Genomic DNA, 24,609 nt, shown 5'->3' with positions numbered 1-24,609 from the left:
ATGAAATGAACGTACTTTGGTGCGAAAAGTGCAAATCAATCCCAGAACAACAACAAAGGACCTTGTGAAGACGCTGGAGGAAACAGGTACAAAAGTATCTATATCCACAGTAAAATGAGTCCTATATCGACATAACCTGAAAAGCTGCTCAGCAAGGAAGAGCCACTGTTCCAAAACCGCCTTAAAAAAGCCAGACTACGGTTTGCAACTGCACATGGGGACAAAGATCATACTTTTTGGAGAAATGTCCTCTGGTTTGATGAAACAATATAGAACTGTTTGGCCATAATGACCATCATTATGTTTGGAGGAGAAAGGGGGAGGCTTGCAAGCCGAAGAACACCATCCCAACCGTGAAGCACGGGGGTGGCAGCATCATGTTGTGGGGGTGCTTTGCTGCAGGAGGGACTGGTGCACTTCACAAAATAGATGGTATCATGAGGAAGGAAAATTATGTGGATATATTAAAGCAACATCTCAAGACATCAGTCAGGAAGTTAAAACTTGGTTGCAAATGGGTCTTCCAAATGGACAATGACCCCAAGCATACTTCCAAAGTTGTGGCAAAATGGCTTAAGGACAACAAAGTCAAGGTATTGGAGTGGCCATAACAAAGCCCTGACCTCAACCCTATAGAACATTTGGGGGCAGAACTGAAAAAGCGTGTGCGAGCAAGGAGGCCTACAAACCTGACTCAGTTACACCATCTCTGTCAGGAGGAATGGGCCAACATTTACCCAACTTATTGTGGGAAGCTTGTGGAAAGCTACCCGAAACGTTTGACCCAATTTAAAGATAATGCTACCAAATACTAATTGAGTGTATGTAAACTTCTGACCCACTGGGAATGTGATGAAAGAAATAAAAGCTGAAATAAATCATTCTCTCTACTATTATTCTGACATTTCATATTCTTAAAATAAAGTGGTGATCCTAACTGACCTAACACAGGGAATGTTTACTAGGATTAAATAAAAAAAAAAAATGGAAAACTGAGTTTAAATGTATTTGGCTAAGGTGTATGTAAACTTCCGACTTCAACTGTACCTTCAGAGGTGAATGTATCAAACCAGTTGCCGTGCTAAAAGTGTTCTGTTGTTGTGCACTCTCCTCAAACAGCAGTATGGTCTTTTTTCACTGTAAGAGCTACTGTAAATTGGACACTGCAGTTAGATTAACAAGAATTTAAGCTTTCTGCCCATATAAAAGACATGTCCCAGAAAGTTGGCTGTTGTTTACAACAACATTCTATTCACATTAGCGCACGATAGCAACAACCGTCCCAGGTTTAGGGACACCAATCCCGTAGAGGTTTTAAGCATAATTTATTCACATCACTTCAATCAAATATTTGTTTTATTTGATTACTTTATTTCATTCTAAGTCATCATCTCATCTCTTTTTCATCTTTTTTTTAATACCCCTTTTTTCTCCCCAATTTCGTAGTATCCAATTGGTAGTTACCGTCATGTTCCATCGCTGCAACTCCCGTAGACTCGGGAGAGGCGAAGGTCGAGAGCCATGTGGCCCCTGAAACACAACCCAGCCAAGCCGCACTGCTTCTTGACACAACACCCACTTAACCCGGAAGCCAGCCGCACCAACGTGTACACCTGGCGACCATGTCAGCGTGCAATGTGCCCGGCTCGCCACAGGAGTCACTAGTGCGTGATGGGACAGGAACATTCCTGCTGGCCAAACCCTCCCCTAACCCGGACGAGGCTGGGCCAATTGTGCGCCGCCCCATGGGTCTCCCGGTCACGGCCGGCTGCGACAGAGCCTGGACTCGAACCAGGATCTCTAGTGGCACAGCTAGCACTGCGATGCAGTGCCTTAGACCACAACATCGCACAGTTCGGGCTTGATCTGATTTATCTCTACAGAAACTGAGTGTCAAGCTCACAGAAAAAACCTGAAAGAAATGGAATTCAAATAATCGAACCGACGTTGGTCAATTAGTTGTTTAAAAACTGAAAAATAACCAACATTTTGGTTAATCGCTCAGCACTGTAGGTTATTAACTGAGGAGTGCAGTTTGAGAACACACATATAGGACTGTTAATGTACTACAATCCAGTACCAAAACTAAACATAAAAGCTAGATGGATTCCCAATTGGAAGACTTTGAACTGGCCCATAGAGAAAAAATTATGACAAATCTTTGTATAAAATATCATACATAGACAGGGTAGAATATTGCATAGAGATGTCATGTCCCGCAAGGCAAAGGGTCATGTATGAGAGCACCGAGCAAGAATGACTAGAGAGGAGAGATACTCTGATGACAATGCATACAGGTGTATCTTTAGTGTTTTACAATGTCACAGTCCTATTTTAACTACCAATCCACAAAAGGAAAATGTTTAGGAAAGGTTTAGTTATTTATTCACATAACAAAGCTTGACTGGTCTGTCCCGGAGTACACAAATGAGAGAGAAGGAAGTAACCAATGTTCCCTCAAAAAAAAATCAGCACTGAGCCAATTTCAGCTAAGCGCAAACTTGAAGGTCTGAAAAATCTGTGTCACTTCTGGTTTGAGTTTATTTGATTTTTACATTAATCAACGTTTCAGTAAAAGTGCCGGTTTTAGCCAGCCGGCTAATTTTCAACCGCAGTCCCTGGGCAGGTTATTAAAAACAATTACAATACAGACAATCAATGAGCAGTGAGCAAACGCAGAGCAACATAGGACAAGCAAGACATAGCACACAGACAGAGCAACATAGCACAAAAAGCAACAAGACAAAATCCATAAAAGCAACAAAGTGTTTCCACACCTCACAAGCTACAGACAACAGACAACATGGAAAGCGGCAATACACAGCTAGGGATTATGTTCACAAGTCTGATTGACCTTTAGCCATGTCTTCATGCATTTTGTGAAAGTGTGATATGTGGTGCAGTTATGTGTGTCTGATGGCAGTGTATTCCAGACATGGGAAGCTCTCACAGAGAAAGCGTATTTACTAAAGGTGCTTTTCCTTAAGGGAACTATACAGTCACCTCTCATGGCAGACCTTGTGGAGCTGCTGCCATATGTTTGGGTTTTCTGTTTAAAAAAAATACTGAGTGGAGGGGGAGCCAGGCCATTTAGGATCTTGAATTCAAGACATGCGTTGGTGTATAGCACAAGATTTTTCCAACTCAGGAGCGCCTGCTTTCTGAGGATGTAACAGTGATGAGAGCTATTGGGCTTCCTATCAAGCACTTTGAGAGCCTGTTTGTAGACAGACTGAATGGGTTTTAATGTTGTACAGCAAGCTTGGGCCCAACTAGTCAAGCAGTATGTTAAGTGGGAGAGTATCATAGATTTGAAGTACAGTTTTGCTACCTCTGTAGTCAAACAATTTCGTATAAATCGGAAATTAGCTAGGTTGAATTTGGTTATTTGAATTACCTTTTTCACCGGATTTTTAAAAGAGGTTGGAATCAAGTATGATGCCAAGGTACATAAATACCACCTGGAGATACCACCTGGAGCTTCTCCCCTGACACATAAACACCTGGCTCAGTAGCATCTGTTGCCCTCTTTGTGAAGAACATGCAGACAGTTTTTTTCACATTGAGATGCATTACAGTAGTGAGTTCTTGTGCAGCTTGTTGTTTGCTCTTTGCATGCACATATATCACTGTATCATCTGCATATATTTCAACTTCAGACCCAGTACAGACAGAAGGCAGATCATTAATGTACAGGCTGAACAGGAGGGGCCCCAGTATTGACCCTTGGGGCACGCCCACATCATAGCTAAGAGTGGGCGACAGCTCATTGCTCACTCTGACTCACTGAGTTCTGCATTCAAGGTATGATTTCATCCATCTCATGCACATGGTGCGCGTTTACTTTGAACACTGAGGCTGTTATGCTTTAAGTTACAGTTATAACACAGTGGCCCAGTACTACTGTGGTTATTTGATCATAATGTAGGCCTATCAGAGTGGCTTACCATACAAAACAATGGAGAAAATGCATCCCATAACATTTTAACATTGAAATAGCTGTTCTATCATTTAGCCTACAGTAGCTGCCAATGTGTGGTGTTCAATGTAGGCCTACATTCCCTGAGATTAAAACAAAAAACATGTACAGTAGGGATTGACCTTCAGACAAGGTGGTGACTGAAAATGTTGTGTTGTTTGATGCAAGAAACCACTTTAGAAAATAATATTCATTATTCTTCCCATACCATTATTACAGAGAATCAGAAAAATTATGCTACCCTCTGCATATTTATTGATTACTTAGTTTATTCAAGCCTGTCTCCAAATACAACACTGCCCCTTTAAGAAATAAAAAAAGCTCTTTACCTAACTTGTTTTCAAAGATGGCTAGACGCACACATTTTGTGCTCTTGTAGGAAGCAACCACTCCCCCATTGCTAACTAGAAATTAGCTTTAACTCGGCTAATAACTCACTTACTAGCAAAGAATATGAACAAACGTGCATGTGGCTACATGCAGCTCTCACTTAGATCTCAAAACAAGCGCATCTACTCATGACCACTCATGCTGTAACACAGTCCAGTTCAAAGTGAGTGGCATAGATCCATATGACAATTGTCTATTTGCAGATATGGATACAGCATCTCTGATTGGTTATGATGCACTGGTCTGTGTAGAGTATGGGCCTGAGTCGTGCCTGTCAATGCAATAGAATCTTTCTCCAATGTGCTCTGCCTACAAGAAAATATCTTGCATAAATCGTTTTGTTTCGGTATGTTGCATTGAAAGTGGCTAATATTGCGTTGATTCAATCACAATTCCCACAGTAAAGGGAAACGTAGATAATGTTAACTACTTCCAATGTCCCAGAGAGGGAACATTGGAAGTAACTACTACATAAGTAGAACAACACTGAGGAAAAGGTGTAACCTGCATGTTTAGACAATAGACGTAACTGAAAAAGCCATTTCCTCAACAAGTAAAATATTTCTAAAGAGTTCTAAAGAAAACAACAGCTAGTTTTGTAATTTCTACAGTGGAATGTGGAACTGGATTTTGAGTCATGTAGACTAGAGGATTAGTGAAATAATGTATGTAACCTGATTCTGTTCTTCTCAATCCAATAACTTCAAAACATCTATTTTTCAACAGTTTGGCTAGGTTTCTTCCTGAAACGAGTAATTCCGGTGATGCTGCACACAAATATCCTAGGTTAATCAATGCATAGGCCTACACCACAAGGAATTATAATAACATTGGTAACAAAATACAATTTCTTTGCTAAGGTATAATATTCATAATACTTATTTTAAACACATCAATCAAAGTCAAAGAGTATGCCGGTAGCATATCTATTGTCTGTACTGTAAACATCACAAATTCCACAAAGGGTATCAGCAGTTTTCGGTCAGCATTTGTCCTAAAGGCTCTATGCTTTTGAGTATATCAACAGGAGATGTTTCATTCAATCTCAATGAAAATCAAGGATAGCCAAAGATGCATGAAATGGGTAAGTACTAGGAGTGAAAAGTGGGAATCTGAAAGGACCACATTTGTGTATTTGTGTCAGCTCAAGTAATTGTTGCATGTTCATTCAACTGTGGGGGCCCCATGTTTGGATACCTAGTGTTGTTTAATGTGTTACTGCATACAGTATGCTACCTCCAGAAATATAATATCCACATAATTCATGATTACCACAAACCAATTCCTTCACAAAGCAACTTCAGCAAAAATTGCAATTATCCCAATGTTCAAGACTCACTGTTGCCTGAGAGATCAAATCACAGATTATGAATGGTTTAGCTCGCTCATTTTTCCTTTCATAAAATGTAGTTATTCTAGCTAAAGACTTGTCAGTATTGAAAAATATTTATTTTACTATTATGGACACAACTAGGTCATGCAGTAGTCCACAGGGCTAGAAGACAAGTCAGTACAACAGGGGCGTATTCATTACGCCAATTCTGTTGCTAAACGTTTCTTAAACGGGAGCATGCGGAACGAAACAGGGAGAGCCCGATCTGCATTTGTCCAATAGAAACGCTCGTTTTAGGTGCAAACCTGTTTGATTAATGACTACAGCCCGATACCAGAACGAAACTTGCTTGTGCACCTGTCAAACAAGCTGCAATGACACATCCGAGCAAAGACTCACTGGGACTGCGCTCGAGGCTCGATTTATTTTTTAACACTTGTCATTTCACCTGCATTGAAATACATGACATCGCAGCGGGGAATTCGCTACAATGGCGAATTCTACAATTCAATCCTATTGTCACTATAGATGTGATGGCCCAAAATGTTACAATTATGTATCAATGATGTAACAAGAAATCAAACTAGCTATAGCAATAGGATAACAAATGTATAGAGAACCAATGACTGTACAAATCACTCACCTTTGAATATAACTCGTTTACGGACATGGTCCAAAAACAAAAGCACTCTCCAACAATATCACCGAAACTACGGGAGCATGGAGAAGCGCCGCACTATTTATAAACGATAATATCTCATAATTGTTGATAATCTCAAAGTTTTTTCATCTAATTAGAATGGTCATATTCCCGAATTCCAGAGTTGAGCTAAATGTGTTTGCCACTTCTGACCCCTTTCCTGGTGACGGCAGGTGTCTTCCTTTGGATGAGTTGTCGAACAACTCAGTTTTGCTTGATCGCCCTCATATTCCTCAAAAATGAAAAACGCCAAAGATTTACGACTTGATATGGGTATGCTACCCAGCCCAATGTAGGCTACAAGTGCAAATACATAAACTATAAATAGTTTAATAATAGCTTCCCTTTAGTTAATCGCCGTTATACCCATGGCCTCAGTCATGTTGACTGGCAATTTACAGAGCCGCATGCACGTTCAGAGTCCGCACGAGACCCCATCTGGCTCATCAGCGCACTACAATGTATTCGACATTCTAAATTAGAAAGACCAGTGGGGGGATAACCGGGACACAATAAACATGTGTGTGTGTGTGTGTGTGTGTGTGTAGGGGGGGTTGTTCCTAATAATGAATCTTAATTAAATGTTTACGTTTTTCCTCCACAAAATCTTAGTAAACATGATGTGCCAATAGTTATGTTGGAGAGGGGTAACTAATAAGGAAACATCTTCATATAGCCTTAGTTCATGCCATAATTGAATCTAATTAGATATTTCCTGAATAGCCAAGGTATGGATAATGCTTTTTTAGGATTTCCTGAACTCAGTGGACAGTAACTTAGTTCAAGGCTAGCATCGACAAGTCCTAAGTGTTATCTAATTGATTGTAGTACAATATGTGACTTGAACTAGGCTGATTCCTGAAGCCTATGAAAATGTAATGCTTGAACTTTGATATTGGTGACAGCTGAAAGATTACACACATTTGGGGACATTAGACTTTATAAAACACAGCATAATTGATACCTCCTCTCCCGCATTTAGTCCCACTATGATCAACAACATCACAAAATACAACATGTAAAGTAGGTCTAAAGCAGTATGTTACCTGGCAGTAAACTTCATAGTCAATCTTCTCCTCTTGTTTTTTCGCTATGGTGTTAGGTTCTTTCTGTTGCCTTTTCATGATGGTGTTATATTCCTTAGATATGTACTAGAAGATTCTGCTACTCTACTCAGAGTTAGCTGTGATTATTCCATGTTCCAGATCATACTGTTCTCAATACATTCTTGCCAGTAGGCTATTTGGGAGTTGAAGCTTCGCTTGAGCAATATTTCAAGCCTGCCTGAGCAGAAGACAGAACAAAACACGCTGTTCCAATAGCAGGCCATGACTCCTCCACTCCCAAACCACTCCTTCTGCAGGTATGGGGTGTTGACTGGCTTCACCTGCCAAGCTGCTATATGGAATTAGACAAAAGACATTCCACCCATCAAAATCATTAAAGAGAACAGATAAGATCACAGATGGAACAGGTCAAAAGGAAAACGTGTTATTTGTCAATGTGGTTTCCAAAATTTCAATCCAGGTCTTGTACTGGAATACATCTTTATTTTTTAACTTTCTACAATTTGTATGGATTCTACTGAAGTTCATATTGAATTAGTATACATAACTCATACTTATAAGGACAAGGGTTTGTGTTATGAAATAGGCCTAAAACAGTTAGTTACCAAGATGGATAGATATTACTCAGTCAGTACTTGTGAAATGTTTTCCACATCAATCCATTTGGAGAGGTGTGTATACAAAACTCGTTCCACAGCAACAGCAGGTGATCCTAATGTTGGGGCTAACACCATGGGTTGCTTTGGGAAACGTCACTGATAATTAGTATGACTCAATGCTTTGAAAGGGTGTTTCCTGATCATGCCACTAAAAGCATGTTCTGATAGGTCAGACTGACCGCTGAAGTCCTATCATCTGTTCAACTGCCTACTGGTATTTCATAAAAGGTATGTGTCATGTGATGAGTCGAAGCATAACAATAGCCTCAATGGCAGTATGGCACTAAAATTCAGTCAGTCGAGTTGGGTGATACAATAAGCTTTTAGTCCAATTCTGTCACGATCGCCTTATAAATAATTGGACCAAGGCGCAGCGTGAGTAGAGTTCCACATTTTTATTGCCCGTGAAACATCAAAAAACAACAAAGATATAACGATCGTGCAAAAACGTAGCGCACAAAGGCACTCACACAAAACAAAACAATATCCCACATCACAGGTGGGAAATAGAACACACTAAGTATGATCCTCAATTAGAGGTAACGATTATCAGCTGCCTCTAATTGGGAACCATACACATACACCAACATAGAAATAAACTAACTAGAAATCCCCCTAGTCACGCCCTGACCTAAAACACAATAGAGAACCCTGAGGGCTCTCTATGGTCATGGCGTGCCAAATTCTTATTTCTGGCGCCACTGTTTCACACCTTAATTAACATGCTAATTACTGGCACATCAGACCCCTTGACTTTTTCCACATTTTGTTACGTTACAGCCTTATTCTAAAATTGATTTTTTTTTAAATCCTCATCAATCAACACACAATACCCCATAATTAGACAAAAAAACAGAAATACTTTATTTACGTAAGTATTCAGACCCTTTGCTATGAGACTTGAAATTGAGCTCAGGTTCAGCCTGGCCAAACTGGGGAGAAAGGCATTGATCAGGGAGGTGACCAAGAACCAGATGGTCACTCTGACAGAGCTCTAGAGTTCCTCTGTGGAGATGGGAGAACCTTCCAGAAGGGCAACCATCTCCGCAGCACTCCACTAATCAGGCCTTTATGGTAGAGTGGCCAGACAGAAGTCACTCCTCAGTAAAAGACACATGACAGCCCGCTTGGAGTTTGCCAAAAGGCACCTAAAGGACTCAGACCATGAGAAACAAGATTCTCTGGTCTGATGAAACTAAGATTGAACTGTTTGGCCTGAATGGCAAGCGTCACGTCTGGAGGAATCCTGGCACCATCCCTACAGTGAAGCATGGTGGTGGCACCATCATGCTGTGGGGTTGTTTTTCAGCGGCAGGGACTGGGAGACCAGTCAGGATCGAGGGAAAGATGAACGGAGCAAAGTACAGAGAGATCCTTGATGAAAACTGGGGCGAAGGTTCTCCTTCCAACAGGACAACAACCCTAAGCACACAGCCAAGACAACGCAGGAATGGCTTCTGAACAAGTCCCTTAATGGCCTTGAGTGGCTCAGCCAGAGCCCGGACTTGAACCTGATTGAACATATCTGGAGAGACCTGAAAATAGCTGTGCAGCAACGCTCCCCATCCAACTTGACAGAGCTTGAGAGGATCTGCAGAGAAGAATGGGAAAAACTCCCCAAATACAGGTGTGCCAAGCTTGTAGCGTCATACCCCAGAAGACTTGAGGCTATAATCGCTGCCAACGGTGCTTCAACAAAGTACTGAGTGAAGGGTCCGAATACTTATGTAAATGTGATATTTCCGTTTCATATTTTTGATCAATTTGCATTATGGGGTATTGTGTGTAGATTGATGAGGGGGGAAAAAACGATTTAATCCATTTTAGAATAAGGCTGTAACGTAACAAATTGTGGAAAAAGGGAAGGGGTCTGAATACTTTCTGAATGCACTGTATTAGCACATGATGCATTATCTTAAATATCTCTCACACACACACACACTCTACAAGATTGTCTTTCTTTCTCTGCTTTCACTCGCTGTTGCTATATCCAGAGAACTTCATTAAACACAAGAGCACTTAAGCTCATGACATAATGTATTTCACACACTTTATCCCTGTATTACCCAACAATGTTTTGCTTGCCATCATCACGTGAGATTACATTACAGTACATGAAATCCAGACAGACACTCCTTTATTCATGTACATGCAGGCAGGCCTCCAACTCCACAGTAATATAACCCCGCACATCAACTCGGTGCTGGTACCCCCTGTATATAGCCTCTTTATTGTTATTTTATTGTGTTACTTTTCTTTACTTTAGTTAGTATTTAGTAAATATTTTCTTAACTCTATTCTCTTAAAACTGCATTGTTGGTTAAGGGCTTGTACGTAAGCGTTTCACGGTAAGGTCTACCTGTTGTATTCGGCGCATGTGACAAAAAAAATATTTTTATGATTATGCAATTGCACAATGATTTATCCTTAAATAGGTCAATTTAATATTCCAACAATTTGCTCAAATAGGAGTTTCTCAAATTTAACAATGACATTTTTTATTTACAGCTCTAGTTACTGGACAAAATATAAACAGCTTAATTCCTGGGCAAATCCTCCATCAATTAATGCAATAGCACTCTGCCAATGAACAAAATAGAACGTTTATTTCCTGAACTCATGAGTAAGCATCATGAGCAAATTTATTTTATTTGCATTTTATATCACTATACCATTTTCAGAGAAACATGGACAGCGTAACACATTTGCCAGAGATGTGTTTTTATGAGGTTAGACATCGTTAAACAGGGTTAGGTGTGTGTGCATGTGGGTGTGTGATAGTTAGCGATAAGTGTTTGTGTACTTTAGCTGAGTTAAGAATGGTGTGTTTGCATGTGATGTGAATCTGAGTATGTGTCCGCTGCCGAGCCAGGCCATAAATGCATTTGCTTTACTTCACAGGTTGCTCCAAGTAAGCATAGAGAAGATCTCCTGCATCTTCCTGCTGGTGCTCCTGGTAGACCAGGCCCTGCTGCTGCTCCTGCTAGACCAGGCCCTGCTGGTGCTCCTGGTAGACCAGGCCCTGCTGGTGCTCCTGCTAGACCAGGCCCTGCTGGTGCTCCTGGTAGACCAGGCCCTGCTGGTGCTCCTGGTAGACCAGGCCCTGCTGGTGCTCCTGGTAGACCAGGCCCTGCTGGTGCTTCTGGTAGACCAGGCCCTGCTGGTGCTCCTGGTAGACCAGGCCCTGCTGGTGCTCCTGCTAGACCAGGCCCTGCTGGTGCTCCTGGTAGACCAGGCCCTGCTGGTGCTCCTGGTAGACCAGGCCCTGCTGGTGCTCCTGGTAGACCAGGCCCTGCTGGTGCTTCTGGTAGACCAGGCCCTGCTGGTGCTCCTGGTAGACCAGGCCCTGCTGGTGCTCCTGATAGACCAGGCCCTGCTGGTGCTCCTGGTAGACCAGGCCCTGCTGGTGCTCCTGATAGACCAGGCCCTGCTGGTGCTCCTGGTAGACCAGGCCCTGCTGGTGCTCCTGATAGACCAGGCCCTGCTGGTGCTCCTGCTCTGTCTGAACCCTTCCCTCATCATTCAACTGATGCTGGGCCAGCAGGTCTGCTTGGAACTCCTGACAGTCCTGTCTGACTGGGAAAGGAAAGCAGAGATATGTATTGATTGGGAAGACTTTTGCTGTGTATAAAAGAGGGTTGGATATATAGAGAAAACATTGTATGTGTATTGCTGTGAGAGGACAACTGTCAGAATATTTTTCTCTTCCTCATCCAGCAGTTTGTTCAGCTCTACTCTCTCCCTGGCCAGCTGGGCTTGTTTCTGCATGTTCAGATCCACTAAGGTAAAAGCACAAACACAAGCACACACACCCTGAAACCACATTCCAGGGCACGTTCTCAGAGCATGTGCAGAACAGCTGGCAGGCATATTCACGATCATTTTCAACCTTTCCTTGTCCCAGTCTGTAATCCCCACGTTTTAAGATGACCACAACCTTCCCTGTCCCCAAGAACTCTAAGGCTTCATGCCACAATCACTACCGCCCTGTAGAGCTCACTTCTGTAATCATGAAGTGCTTTTAGAGGCTGGTTATGGCACTGATTAACTCCACCATCCCAGACACCATTCACCCACTTCAATTTGTATACCACCCCAACAGATCCATAGATGACACAATCTCAATTGCTCTCCACCCTGACCTCACCCACCTAGATTAGAGGAATATCTATGTGAGAATGTTGTTGATTGACTACAGCTCAGCGTTAAACACCATTGCCTCCTCTAAGCTCGTCACCAAGCTTAGGACCCTGGGACTGAACCCCTCCCTCTGCAACTGGATCCTGGACTTCCTGATAGGCTGACCCAGGTGGTGAGTGTAGGCAACAACACCTCCACCATGCTTATTCTTAACATAGGAGCCCCGCAAGGGTGTGTGCTTAGTGCCGCCCTGTACTCCCTGTTCACCCGTGACTGTGTGGCCACACACAATTCCAACACCATTATCAAGTTCGCTGATGACACAACGGTGGTAGGCCTGATCACCGGTGACGATGAGTCAGCCTACAGGGAGGAGGTCAGTGACCTGGCAGTGTGGTGCCAGAGCAACAACCTCTCCCTCAATGTCAGCAAGACCAAGGAGATGATCGTGGACTACAGGAAACAAGGGGGTGAGCACGCCCCCATCCACATCGACGGGGCGGCAGTGGACCAGTTAGACAGCTTCAAGTTCCTCGGTGTCCAAATCACTAAAGACTTAAAATGGTCCAAACACACGCAGTCATGAAGACGGCACGACAGTGCTTCTTCCCCCTCAGGAGGTTGGAAAAGTTAGGCATGGGCCCTCAAATCCTGAAAAGGTTCTACAGCTGTACCATTGAGAGCATATTGACTGATTGCATCACTGCTTGGTATGGCAATAGCATCGCCCTCGATCGCATGGCGCTACAGAGGGTTGTGTGGACAGCCCAGTACATTACTGGGGCCAAGCTCCCTGCCATCCAGGACCTCTATATCAGGCGATGTGAAAAGAAGGCCCGAAAAATCATCAAAGACCCCAACCACCCAAGCTATAGACTATTTTCTCTGCTGCCGCACGGCAAGAGGTACCAGTACATCAAGTCTGACACCAACAGGCTCTTGAACCGCTTCTATTCCCAAGCAATACGACTGATAAATACAATGCATTCTGAAAGAATTCAGAACCCTTCCCTTTTTCTGCATTTTGTTACGTTACAACCTTATTCTAAAATGGATAAAATAAATGTTTTTACTCATAAATCTACACACCATACCCCATAATGACAAAGCGAAAACAGGTTTTTATACATTTTAGCAAATGTATAAAAAATAAATAACAGAAATATCTTATTTACATAAGTATTCAGACCCTTTGCTATGAGAATTGAAATTGAACTCTATTCTATTGATCATCCTTGAGATGTTTCTACAACTAGATTGGAGTCCAACTGTGGTAATTTAAATTGATTGGACATGATTTGGAAAGGCACACACCTGTCTATATAAGGTCCCACAGTTGACAGTGCATGTCAGAAAACTCCAAGCCATGAGGTCAAAGGAAATGTCCGTAGAGCTCAGTGACAGGATTGTGCCAAGGCATAGATCTGGGGAAGGGTACCAAAACATTTCTGCAGCATTGTTCCCCAAGAACACAGTGGCCTCCATCATTCTTAAATGGAAGAAGTTTGGAACCACCAAGACTCTTCCTAGAGCTGGCCGCCTGGCCTGTCACGTCCTGACCATAGAAAGCTTTTATTTTCTATGGTAGAGTAGGTCAGGGTGTGACTGGGGGGTTGTTCTAGTTTATATTTTCTATGTGGGGTTCTAGGTTTATTTTCTATGTTGGTGATTTGTATGATTCCCAATTAGAGGCAGCTGAATAATCGTTGTCTCTGATTGGGGATCATACTTAAGTAGCGTTTTTTCCACCTGTGGATTATGGGATATTGTTTGTTTGGAGTTAGTGCACGTAGCATCTCTGTAGTTACGGTTCGTTTATTAATTTATTGTTTGTTTTGTATTTTGCTAAGTTTCACTTTTAATAAAGATGTGGAACGCTACTCACGCTGCGCCTTGGTCCGACCATCATTATTACAACGACGTTCGTGACAGAATATTCCATCAACAAAGGACCAAGCAGAGTTTTCACCAGGTGAAGGAGTCCTGGACTTGGGAGGAGATCTTGGACGGTAAGGGATCCTGGACGTAGGAGGAGATCCGGGCCGGAAAGGATCGCCTTCCATGGGAGTAGACGGAGGCAGCGAGGGAGGAACAACGACGACACCGGGGTTCGCGACCACGAGGGAAGCCCGAGAGGCAGCCCCAAAATACATTTTTGGGGGGGCACACGGGGTGGTTGGCGGAGCCAGGGTTTGAACCAGAGCCAATTCCCCGTATTCACCGTGGGGAGCGTGTGACCGGTCAGGCACCATGTTTTGCAGTGATACGCACAGTGTCTCCAGTGCGCATCCACAGCCTGGTGCGTTCTGTGCCAGCTCCCCGCACTTGCCGTGCGAAAGTGGGCATCTGTCCAGGATGGGTGGTGCCGGCTCAGCGAGCCTGGTCTCCAGTGCGCCTCCTCGGTCCAGGATATCCTGCGCCGGCTCTATGCACTGTGTCCCCAGTGCGCCTCCACAGCCCAGTGCGTCCTGTGCCAGCTCCTTGCACTCGCCCTGAGGTGCATGTCACCAGTCCGGTGCCACCTGTGCCGGCCCCACGCATCAGGCCTCCAGTGCGCCTTCCCGTTCCAGAGCTTCCGGAGACAGTTCCCAGTCCAGAGTTCCGGCGACAGTTCCCAGTCCAGAGCTTCCGGCGACAGTTCCCAGTCCAGAGCTTCCGGCGACAGTTTCCAGTCCAGAACCTCCAACGACGGTCCACAGTCTGGAACCTCCAACGACGGTCCACAGTCCGGAACCTCCAACGACGGTCCACAGTCCAGAACCTCCAGAGACGGTCCACAGTCCGGAACCTCCAGAGACGGTCCACAGTCCGGAACCTCCAGAGACGGTCCACAGTCCGGAACCTCCAGAGACGGTCCACAGTCCGGAACCTCCAGAGACGGTCCACAGTCCGGAACCTCCTGAGACGGTCCACAGTCCGGAACCTCCTGAGACGTCCACAGTCCGGAACCTCCTGAGACGGTCCACAGTCCGGAACCTCCTGAGACGGTCCACAGTCCGGAACCTCCTGAGACGGTCCACAGTCCGGAACCTCCTGAGACAGTCCACAGTCCGGAACCTCCTGAGACGGTCCACAGTCCGGAACCTCCTGAGATGGTCCACAGTCCGGAACCTCCTGCTCCATGGCAGGAGCCTTCCTCGGCATCTAGGTCCAGTCCAGGCACAGTGTTCAGCCTGGGTCCATGGCTGGATCCGCAGGATGAGCGGGTTCTTCAGCCCGCACCAGAGCTGCCACCAAAGCTGGCGGATCCGTGGGATGAGCGGGGTCTTCGTCCCGCTCCAGACCCGCCACCTACACTAGACACCCCCCTAACCCTCCCTTTTTGTTTCAGGTTTTGAGGTCGGAGTCCGCATCTTTGGGGGGTGGGGGGGGGGGGGGGGGGGTGGGGGGGGGTACTGTCACGTCCTGACCATAGAAAGCTTTTATTTTCTATGGTAGAGTAGGTCAGAGCGTGACTGCGGGGGTTGTTCTAGTTTATATTTTCTATGTGGGGTTCTAGGTTTATTTTCTATGTTGGTGATTTGTATGATTCCCAATTAGAGGCAGCTGGTTATCGTTGTCTCTAATGGTGGATCATATTTAAGTATAATTTTTTCCACCTGTGGGTTATGGGATATTGTTTGTTTGGAGTTAGTGCACGTAGCATCTCTGTAGTCACAGTTCGTTTATTAATTTATTGTTTGTTTTGTATTTTGCTAAGTTTCACTTTTAATAAAGATGTGGAACGCTACTCACGCTGCGCCTTGGTCCGACCATCATTATTACAACGACGTTTGTGACATGGCCAAACTGAGCAATCTGGGGAAGAAGGGTCTTGGTCAGGGAGGTGACCAAGAACCCGATTGTTACTCTGACAGCGCTCCAAAGTTCCTCTGTGGAGATGGGAGAACCTTCCAGAAGGACAACCATTTCTGCAGCACTCTACCAATCAGGCCTTTATGGTAGAGTGGTCAGACGGAAGCCACCCTCAGTAAAAAGCACATGACAGCCCACTTGGAGTTTGTCAAAAGGCACCTAAAGGACTCTCAGAACAAGTCTCTGAATGTCTTTGGTCTGATGAAACCAAGACTGAACTCTTTGACCTGAATGCCAAGCGTCACGTCTGGAGGAAACCTGGCACCATCCCTGCGGTGAAGCATGTGGTGGCAGCATCATGCTGTGGGGATGTTTTTCAGCAGCAGGGACTGGGAGACTAGTCAGGATCGAGGCAAAGATGAACGGAGCAAAGTACAGAGAGTTCCTTGATGAAAACCTGCTCCAGAGCGCTCAGGACCTCAGACTTGGGCGAAGGTTCACCTTCCAACAGGAGGTGGACCCTAAGCACACAGCCAAGACAATGCAGGAGTGGCTTCGGGACAAGTCTCTGAATGTCCTTGAGGGGCCCAGCCAGAACCTGGACTTGAACCCAATCGAACATCTCTGGAGACCTGAAAATAGCTGTGCAGCGACGCTCCCCATCCAACCTGACAGAGCTTAAGAGGATCTGCAGAGAAGAATGGGAGAAACTCCCCAAATACATGTGTGACAAGCTTGTAGCGTCATACCCAAGAAGACTCGATGCTGTAATCGCTGCCAAAGGTGCTTCAACAAAGTACTGAGTAAATGGTCTGAATACTTGTGTAAATGTGATATTTCAGTTTTTTATTTTTAATACATTAGCAACAATGTCTGAAAGCAGTTTTTGCTTTGTCATTGTGGGGCATTGTGTGTAGATTGATGAGGGGGAAAAAACTATTTAATACATTTTTGAATCAGGCTGTAATGTAACAGAATGTGGAAAAAGTGAAGGGGTCTGAATACTTTCTGAATGCACTGTAGATAACAAAATAGTTACACGGTCCGAGTTTACTTTGTATCTTTATTGACCTACTTGCACTGTCTCTATGCACACTCACAGGGCCTTATTCTTATTTCTTGTGTGTTTTTTCGAGTAATACATTGTTATTGACTATTGCATTGTTGGGTTTTGAGTTTGCAAGAAAAACTTGAAAGGGACAGATCTGCAGACAGCTCTCATTTCATCCCTTTCCTTACATTTCTCCTGGATCTGCAGGTGGCCTGTCCATCACGTCCTTCATCAGCCTATCCCTGGCCTACGGACCGAAGTCTGCTTCAGCTCCATCAGCTGCTCTATCTACACCTCCTGTCTCTTCTGCTCCTCAAGCTGATTGGCCAGGTACTGCTGGTACCTACTCTGCTCCACTCGCAGCTCAAGCTGTAAAATCACACGCTCAGTCAGTTGACCTCTGCCTCTTTTAGTTTCATAAGATTTCCTTTCGCGTGCCAAACAGACTGACAATGTGGTAATTGAACATGATAATACGACTTGAAGTAGCCACCTTCCTCAGGACCTCACCCTGTTTCTCATACCTGTCCTCCGTCAGCAGCTGCTCCAGGATGCTCATGTCAGGGCCAGCTCATCCTGCTGCTCTCTGGCCAGGAGCTTCATCTCCAGCTTCAGAGAGTGGTTCAGCAGCCTGCGCCGGTTCTCCTGACCCTGGAGTTTCTGATGGTACTCTATTTGTTCCTCCAGACGCAGCATCTCTCTCTGCTCCCCCTGGCACACACAAAGAGCAAGATCCAGAGGGCCTAATTAGCGATCACAGAGCAAGATACAGAGTGCCCATTTGGTGATCACAGAGCAAGATACAGAGTGCCCAATTGGTGATCACAGAGCAAAATACAGATGGCCCAATTAGTGATCACAGAGCAAAATACAGAGGTCCCAATTAGTGATCACAGAGCAAAATACAGAGGTCCCAATTAGTGATCACAGAGCAAGATACAGAGGTCCCAATTAGTGATCACAGAGCAATATACAGAGGTCCCAATTAGTGATCACAGAGCAAAATACAGAGGTCCCAATTAGTGATCACAGAGCAAGATACAGAGGTCCCAATTAGTGATCACAGTGCAAGATACAGAGGTCCCAATTAGTGATCACAGAGCAAGATACAGAAGGCCCAATTAGTGATCACAGAGCAGAAACACATAGATTCAGAGAGAAACATCTCAGCTACCGGCTGAATTAGCCTACGAGTAGCTGGGCCTCCTCCTCTTTGAGCTGCTTGGCTTGTTCTCTCCGCTACTCGGAGGCCTCCATCTGAACACGCAGGTTGGCCAGTTGCTGCAGGTTACTCTGGCGCTGCCTCTGCGCCTCTGCGCCTCCTGACCCTCCCGCTCCTCCTTGGCTAACCAGTCGCTTTCCCACAGCTGAGCAAAGAGCTGCTCTACCTCCACCTCCTCTTTCTGCTGCTGCGCCTCCTGTCGTAGCTGCACAGCCCGCTCTGTACCAACCTTGTCCTGTCTGCGTCGAGTCTGTTCAGCCAGCAGCTCCTCACTCTGCTCTTTGAACATTTTCCATTTAAAATTAGAACCTATCGGTATGGAGGTATTTACACGGATTTAAAAAACTGCAAGATTGGCAACTAGAAACACCCTTAAGGTGTTCACTCTACCTGAATAGCTGTTCTAGCTTGTTTTTCACCACTCTCTGCCTTTCACTCTGCCTTCTCTCTTGCAGTAACTTGGCTCTCTCACGCATCTTGGCTTGTCTCTCCAGCACTCTCAGGAGTTCCTTCTCCTCTGCCTCCAACATACACTATATATAGAAAAGTATGTGATCACCCTTCAAATTAGTGGATTTGGCTATTTGCTGACAGGTGTATAAAATCGAGCACACAGCCATACAATCTCCATAGACAAACATTGGCAAACATTGACATCGCCCTCTGGAACATGTAGTGAGGTTTAGTAATCATGGTTATGTGGGCCAGCTGTTTCTCCTGAACAAGTGACCTGGCCAAGGAATCCTCCTAGCCCTAGTTATTTGCTTTAACTAAAACATTTGGGCTCTCAAGTGGCGCAGCAGTCTAAGGCACTGCATCTCAGTGCAAGAGGGGTCACTGCAGTCCCTGGTTTGAATCCAGGCTGCATCACATCCGGCCGTGATTGGGAGACCCATAGGGCGGCTCACGATTGGCCCAGAGTCGTCCGGGTTTGGCCTGGGGTAAGCCGTCATTATAAATAACAATTTTTTCTTAGCTGACTTGCCTAGTTAAATAAAGGTTAAATAAAATAAAGAAGTTTTGGAACTGTTTCATATGGACCTTGACAAGAAGTCTCGGTCGGGTTTGTTGATGGAACTAGTAAAATGTTACCATGAGAACTACAACACATACTGCAGGAGTGGATAGGAGAAGATTCTTTGATCTCGAGAGACCTCTACTGGAGGCTTAGTGCTTAGACATTTGCTCATGCTGTACATTACCTATCAAAACATGTTCTCTGTCATCTAAATATTTCACATAATGGCAACATATCAAGTAAGCAGAGAGAAGTGCATTTTAAATAAATTAAAGTACAGTTGTTTATTTTTTGGGTTTAATAAGCCCATTTTATTTCAGGGAAGAGTGCAATCATGGCCCAATCAAATTCATGTTGGTCCTCTTAGGTGTGTTAGTGCTCGTTGGAACAAAAATGTGGATTGACTGTATGTAATAAGTTCATGAATCTGATAGCAAGAAGTGAGTGGAGCTGATGGAAATGAGACTGCTTGGAGAACTGCTTTCTTTGTGACACTGAAACCCCTGAATTACATCTCACATAAGATGTGGCATAGGGTTTGGACAGGAAGGACTGTTAATATACAGCTCATCATATATCACAGGCTGTCCCATATCTACATTTTAGCAGACGCTCTTATCCAGAGCAACTTACAGTAGTGAATGCATACAGTTTTTTTTCTGTGCTGGCCCCTCTTGGGAATTGAACCCACAACCCTGGCATTGCAAACACCATGCTCTACCAACTGAGCTACAGGGAAGGCTAAAACAGTCTGTACTGCTAGGTTGTATAAGGGGTTCTGGATTGCTGTGCCAGAGCTTGGAGAGGATGGAGACCCCGTTGTGTGAGGAGTGGATGTGGTGGAGTGTACTGGAGGGGTCTTGCTCAGGCGCTGGTTGTAGTATACATGAGGAGCTGGGACATCTGAGTATATGCTGGATATGGCACCCTCCTCTATCTTGTTTCCAGCATCATTCTCTGGTGCAGCTTCACCAGACTGCCCTGGGTTACGCACTATATCAATCTCACTGTGATGACAATGATCCACATAGAGGATTTGGCGGCCATGGTCCTCCTGGAAAACAGGTAAAGAAAGACAGGGTTGCAAAATTCCGGTAACTTTCCCAAAACTCCCTGGTTTTCCAGGAAACCCTGGTTGGAAGATTCCTGGAATTAAGAGGAAATAAGGGAAAAAATCCAAGAATCCTCCAACCAGGATTTTTGGAAAATCAGGGAGGAATGTTACCGGAATTTTGCAGCCCTAATCAAGATATAACTGTCACGTCCTGACCATAGAAAGCTGTTATTTTCGATGGTAGAGTAGGTCAGGGCGTGACAGGGTTTTTTTCAAGTTTAGATTTTCTATGTTGTTATGTTCTAGTTTTGTATCTTTATGTTGGGCTTTTTTTGGGATGATCTCCAATTAGAGGCAGCTGGTCATCGTTGTCTCTAATTGGAGATCATAATTAAGTAGTTGTTTTTCCCACCTGGGTTTGTGGGAGATTGATTTTGAGTAAGTGTATGTTGTAACTCTTCGTCACGGTTTGTTGTTTTTGTTCATTCAGTTTATTTGTATGTATTGCATAGTTTCAAAGTTTAATAAAGAAAATGTGGAACGATACACACGTTGCGCTTTGGTCCGCTCCTTCATCATACGACAAACGTGACAATAACTGCAGCAAGTACTGCTTTCTAGTGCAGGGTTCTATACTGAACAAAAATGCAACATGCAACCATTTTTATTTATTTTTATTTCACCTTTATTTAACCAGTTAGGCCAGTTGAGAACAAGTCCTCATTTACAACTGCGACCTGGCCAAGATAAAGCAAAACAGTGCGACAAAAACAACAACACAGAGTTACACATAAACAAACGTACAGTCAATAACACAATAGAAAAGAAAAACAGAAAAATCTATGTACAGTGTGTGCAAATGTAGAAGAGTAGAGAGGTAGACAATAAATAGGCCATAGAGGCGAAATAATTGCAATTTAGCATTAATACTGGAGTGATAGATGTGCAGATGATGATGTGCAAGTAAAGATACTGGGGTGCAAAAGAGCAAGAGGGTAAGTAATAATATAGGGATGAGGTATTTTGGTGTGCTATTTACAGATTGGCTGTGTACAGGTACAGTGATAGGTAAGCTGCTCTGACAGCTGATGCTTAAAGTTAGAGAGGGAGATATAAGACTCCAGCTTCAGAGATTTTTTCAATTTGTTCCAGTCATTGGCAGCAGAGAACTGTAAGGAAAGGCGGCGAAAGGAATGTTGGCTTTGGGGATGACCAGTGCAATATACCTGCTGGAGCGCGTGCTACGAGTGGGTGTTGCTATGGTGACCAGTGAGCTGAGATAAGGCGGGCTTTACCTAGCAAAGACTTATAGATGACCTGGAGCCAGTGGGTTTGGCGACAGATATGTAGTGAGGGACAGCCAACGAGAGCATACAGGTCGCAGTGGTGGGTAGTATATGGGGCTTTGGTGACAAAACGGATGGCACTGTGATAGACTACATCCAGTTTGCTGAGTAGAGTGTTGGGGGCTATTTTGTAAATGACATCGCCGAAGTCAAGGATTGGTAGGATGGTCAGTTTTACGAGGGTATGTTTGGCAGCAAGAGTAAAGGAGGCTTTGTTGCGATAGGAAGCCGATTCTAGATTTCATTTTGGATTGGAGATGCTTAATGTGAGTCTGCAAGGAGAGTTTACAGTCCAACCAGACACCTAGGTTTTTGTAATTGTCCAAATATTCTAGGTCAGAACCGTCCAGAGTAGTGATGCTAGTCGGGCGGGAGAGCAATCGGTTGCTAGTCGGGCAGCAATCGGTTGAAGAGCATGCACTTAGTTTTACTTGCATTTAAAAGCAGTTGCAGGCCACGGGAGGAGTGTTGTATGGCATTGAAGCTCGTTTGGAGGTTAGTTAGCACAGTGTCCAAATAAGGGACAGATGTATACAGAATGGTGTCGTCTGCGTAGAGGTGGATCAGAGAATCACCAGCGGAAAGAGCGACATCATTGATATATACAGAGAAAAGAGTTGGCCTGAGAATTGAACCCTGTGGCACCCCAATATAGACTGCCAGAGGTCCGGACAACAGGCCCTCCGATTTGACACACTGAACTCTATCTGAGAAGTAGTTGGTGAACCAGGCGAGGCAGTCATTTGAGAAGCCAAGGCTATTGAGTCTGCCGATAAGAATTTGGTGATTGACAGAGTCGAAAGCACATTTTAACTGCACATTTTAGAATGACCTTCTATTGTCCACAGTACAAAGTGCACCTGAGTAATAATGATCATGCTGTTTAATCAGCTTCTTGATATGCCACAACTGAAAACAGGTTTTTGACATTTTTGCTAATTTATTAAAAAACCTGCTCCAGAATGCTCAGGACCTCAGATTGGAGCGAAGGTTCACCTTCCAACAGGACCACCACCCTAAGCACACAGCCAAGACAATGCAGGAATGGCTTCGGAACAAGTCTCTGAATGTCCTTGAGTGGCCCAGCCAGAGCCTGGAGTTGAACCTGATCGAACATCTCTGGAGAGACCTGAAAATAGCTGTGCAGCAACGCTCCCCATCTAACCTGAGAGAGCTTGATAGGATCTGCAGAGAAGAATGGGAGAAACTCCCCAAATACAGGTGTGCCAAGCATGTAGCGTCATACCCAAGAAGACTCAAGGCTGTAATCGTGGTCAAAGGTGCTTCAACAAAGTACTGAGTAAAGAGTCTGAATAGTTATATAAATGTGATTTTTCAGTTAGAATTTTTTATAAATTAGCAAACATTTCTAAAAACCTGTTTTTACTTTGTCATTATGGGTTATTTTGTGAAGAATCCATTTTAGAATAAGGCTGTAACAGAACAAAATGTGGAAAAAGTCAAGGGGTCTGAATACTTTTCAAATGTAACCTTTATTTAACTAGGCAAGTCAGTTAAGAACAAATTCTTATTTTCATTGATGGCCCAGGAACAGTGGGTTAACTGCCTTGTTCAGGTGTAGAACGACAGATTTTTACCTTGTCGGCTCAGGGATTTGATCTTGCAACCTTTCGGTTATAAGTCCAACGCTCTAACCACTAGGCTACCTGCCGCCCCACCCTGACGCAGACAGCTTGCTGTCGAAATGTTGGTGAAGAAATGATTGTATCTGTTATAGTACTGTACCTTCCATTTAGGTGATAAAAAGGCTTCCTCTGTTTAGTCAGATTGGTGCCCCCCCCTCCGTGTCCCAATGACACTCCACTGACTCCAGGTCCCGGGTCTCACACACAAGGTTCCTGTCACAGGGGGGGTCTTCAGTCACCGGGGGGGTCTTCAGTCACCGGGGGGGGGGTCTTCAGTCACCGGGGGTGTCTTCAGTCACCGGGGGGGTCTTCAGTCACCGGGGGGATCTTCAGTCACCGGGGGGGTCTTCAGTCACCGGGGGGGTCTTCAGTCACCGGGGGGGTCTTCAGTCACCGGGGGGGGGGGGGGTCTTCAGTCACCGGGGGGATCTTCAGTCACCGGGGGGGTGTCTTCAGTCACCGGGGGGTCTTCAGTCACCGGGGGGGGGTCTTCAGTCACCGGGGGGGTCTTCAGAGAGGATGAGGTTTGAACACATAGACTGCATTTACACAGGCAGCCCAATTCAGATCTTTTTTTCATTCATAGGTCTTTGGACTATAATAATAGATATATTATAATAATAATAATATTAATAATAATATAATCAATTAATTGGGTAAAAGGTCAGAATTGGGCTGCCTGTGTAAATGCAGCCAAATAGATCCTACAATTGTGAAGTGAATTATAGATCTCTATTTTTAAACATGTGTCATTTCCTTGATCACACTCAAATGATTCAGTGAACTGCACAGTAACGCAAGGGACTACAGGGTTGTTTAGCTGTTAGATGAGCTTAGATTGGTAAGAGGGAGGCTTACAAGCAGTTTATACTTACGTCCCAGGTAAACACAGGTGCCATACAGACATTAATTACAGTAGACATTGATGCAACTGGATGGAGAGGGAGACTTCATGTGCACAACCATGGCATAACTCTGGTCACTGATGTGAGTGGTGTTCATTGCAATGTTGTTGTATTTCATATATTCAAGTCTCTGTCCCGGCCCAAGAATACAGCGGAAGGTGAAGTTGCTATCGACTTTAACCACCCTGCTCTTTGGGACAACCTGTGGGTGTGATGACGAGGCTGTCCCTGTAGAAAATAATAAGGTTACTGATGTGAATGACCAACATCGTGTGTGTGTGTGTGTGTGCTTGTGTGTGTCTGT

The 24,609-nt window shown here is 44.5% G+C and overlaps 1 protein-coding gene across 2 annotated transcripts in view; it reads right to left on the bottom strand.

Moving 5' to 3' along the window:
• Positions 1-7,715, bottom strand: part of LOC106568167 (unconventional myosin-Vb) — a 73,014-nt gene extending 65,299 nt beyond the window's left edge. The window contains exon 1 of one of the 2 annotated variants that reach the window (XM_014138255.3): positions 7,449-7,715. In XM_014138255.3, the coding sequence (XP_013993730.1) occupies positions 7,449-7,526 (78 nt within the window). In that variant the 5' untranslated portion in view covers positions 7,527-7,715. Of the gene's footprint in view, positions 1-6,345; positions 6,818-7,448 lie in introns of those variants that run through there. The other variant, XM_014138256.3, reaches the window with a different exon arrangement.
• Between the last annotated feature and the right edge of the window lie 16,894 nt (positions 7,716-24,609).

This window comes from Salmo salar, chromosome 13, assembly GCF_965601325.2.
Source record: "Salmo salar chromosome 13, fSalSal1, whole genome shotgun sequence".
NCBI classification, from domain to species: domain Eukaryota; kingdom Metazoa; phylum Chordata; class Actinopteri; order Salmoniformes; family Salmonidae; genus Salmo; species Salmo salar.
This window is presented reverse-complemented; position numbering and strand designations above follow the sequence as displayed.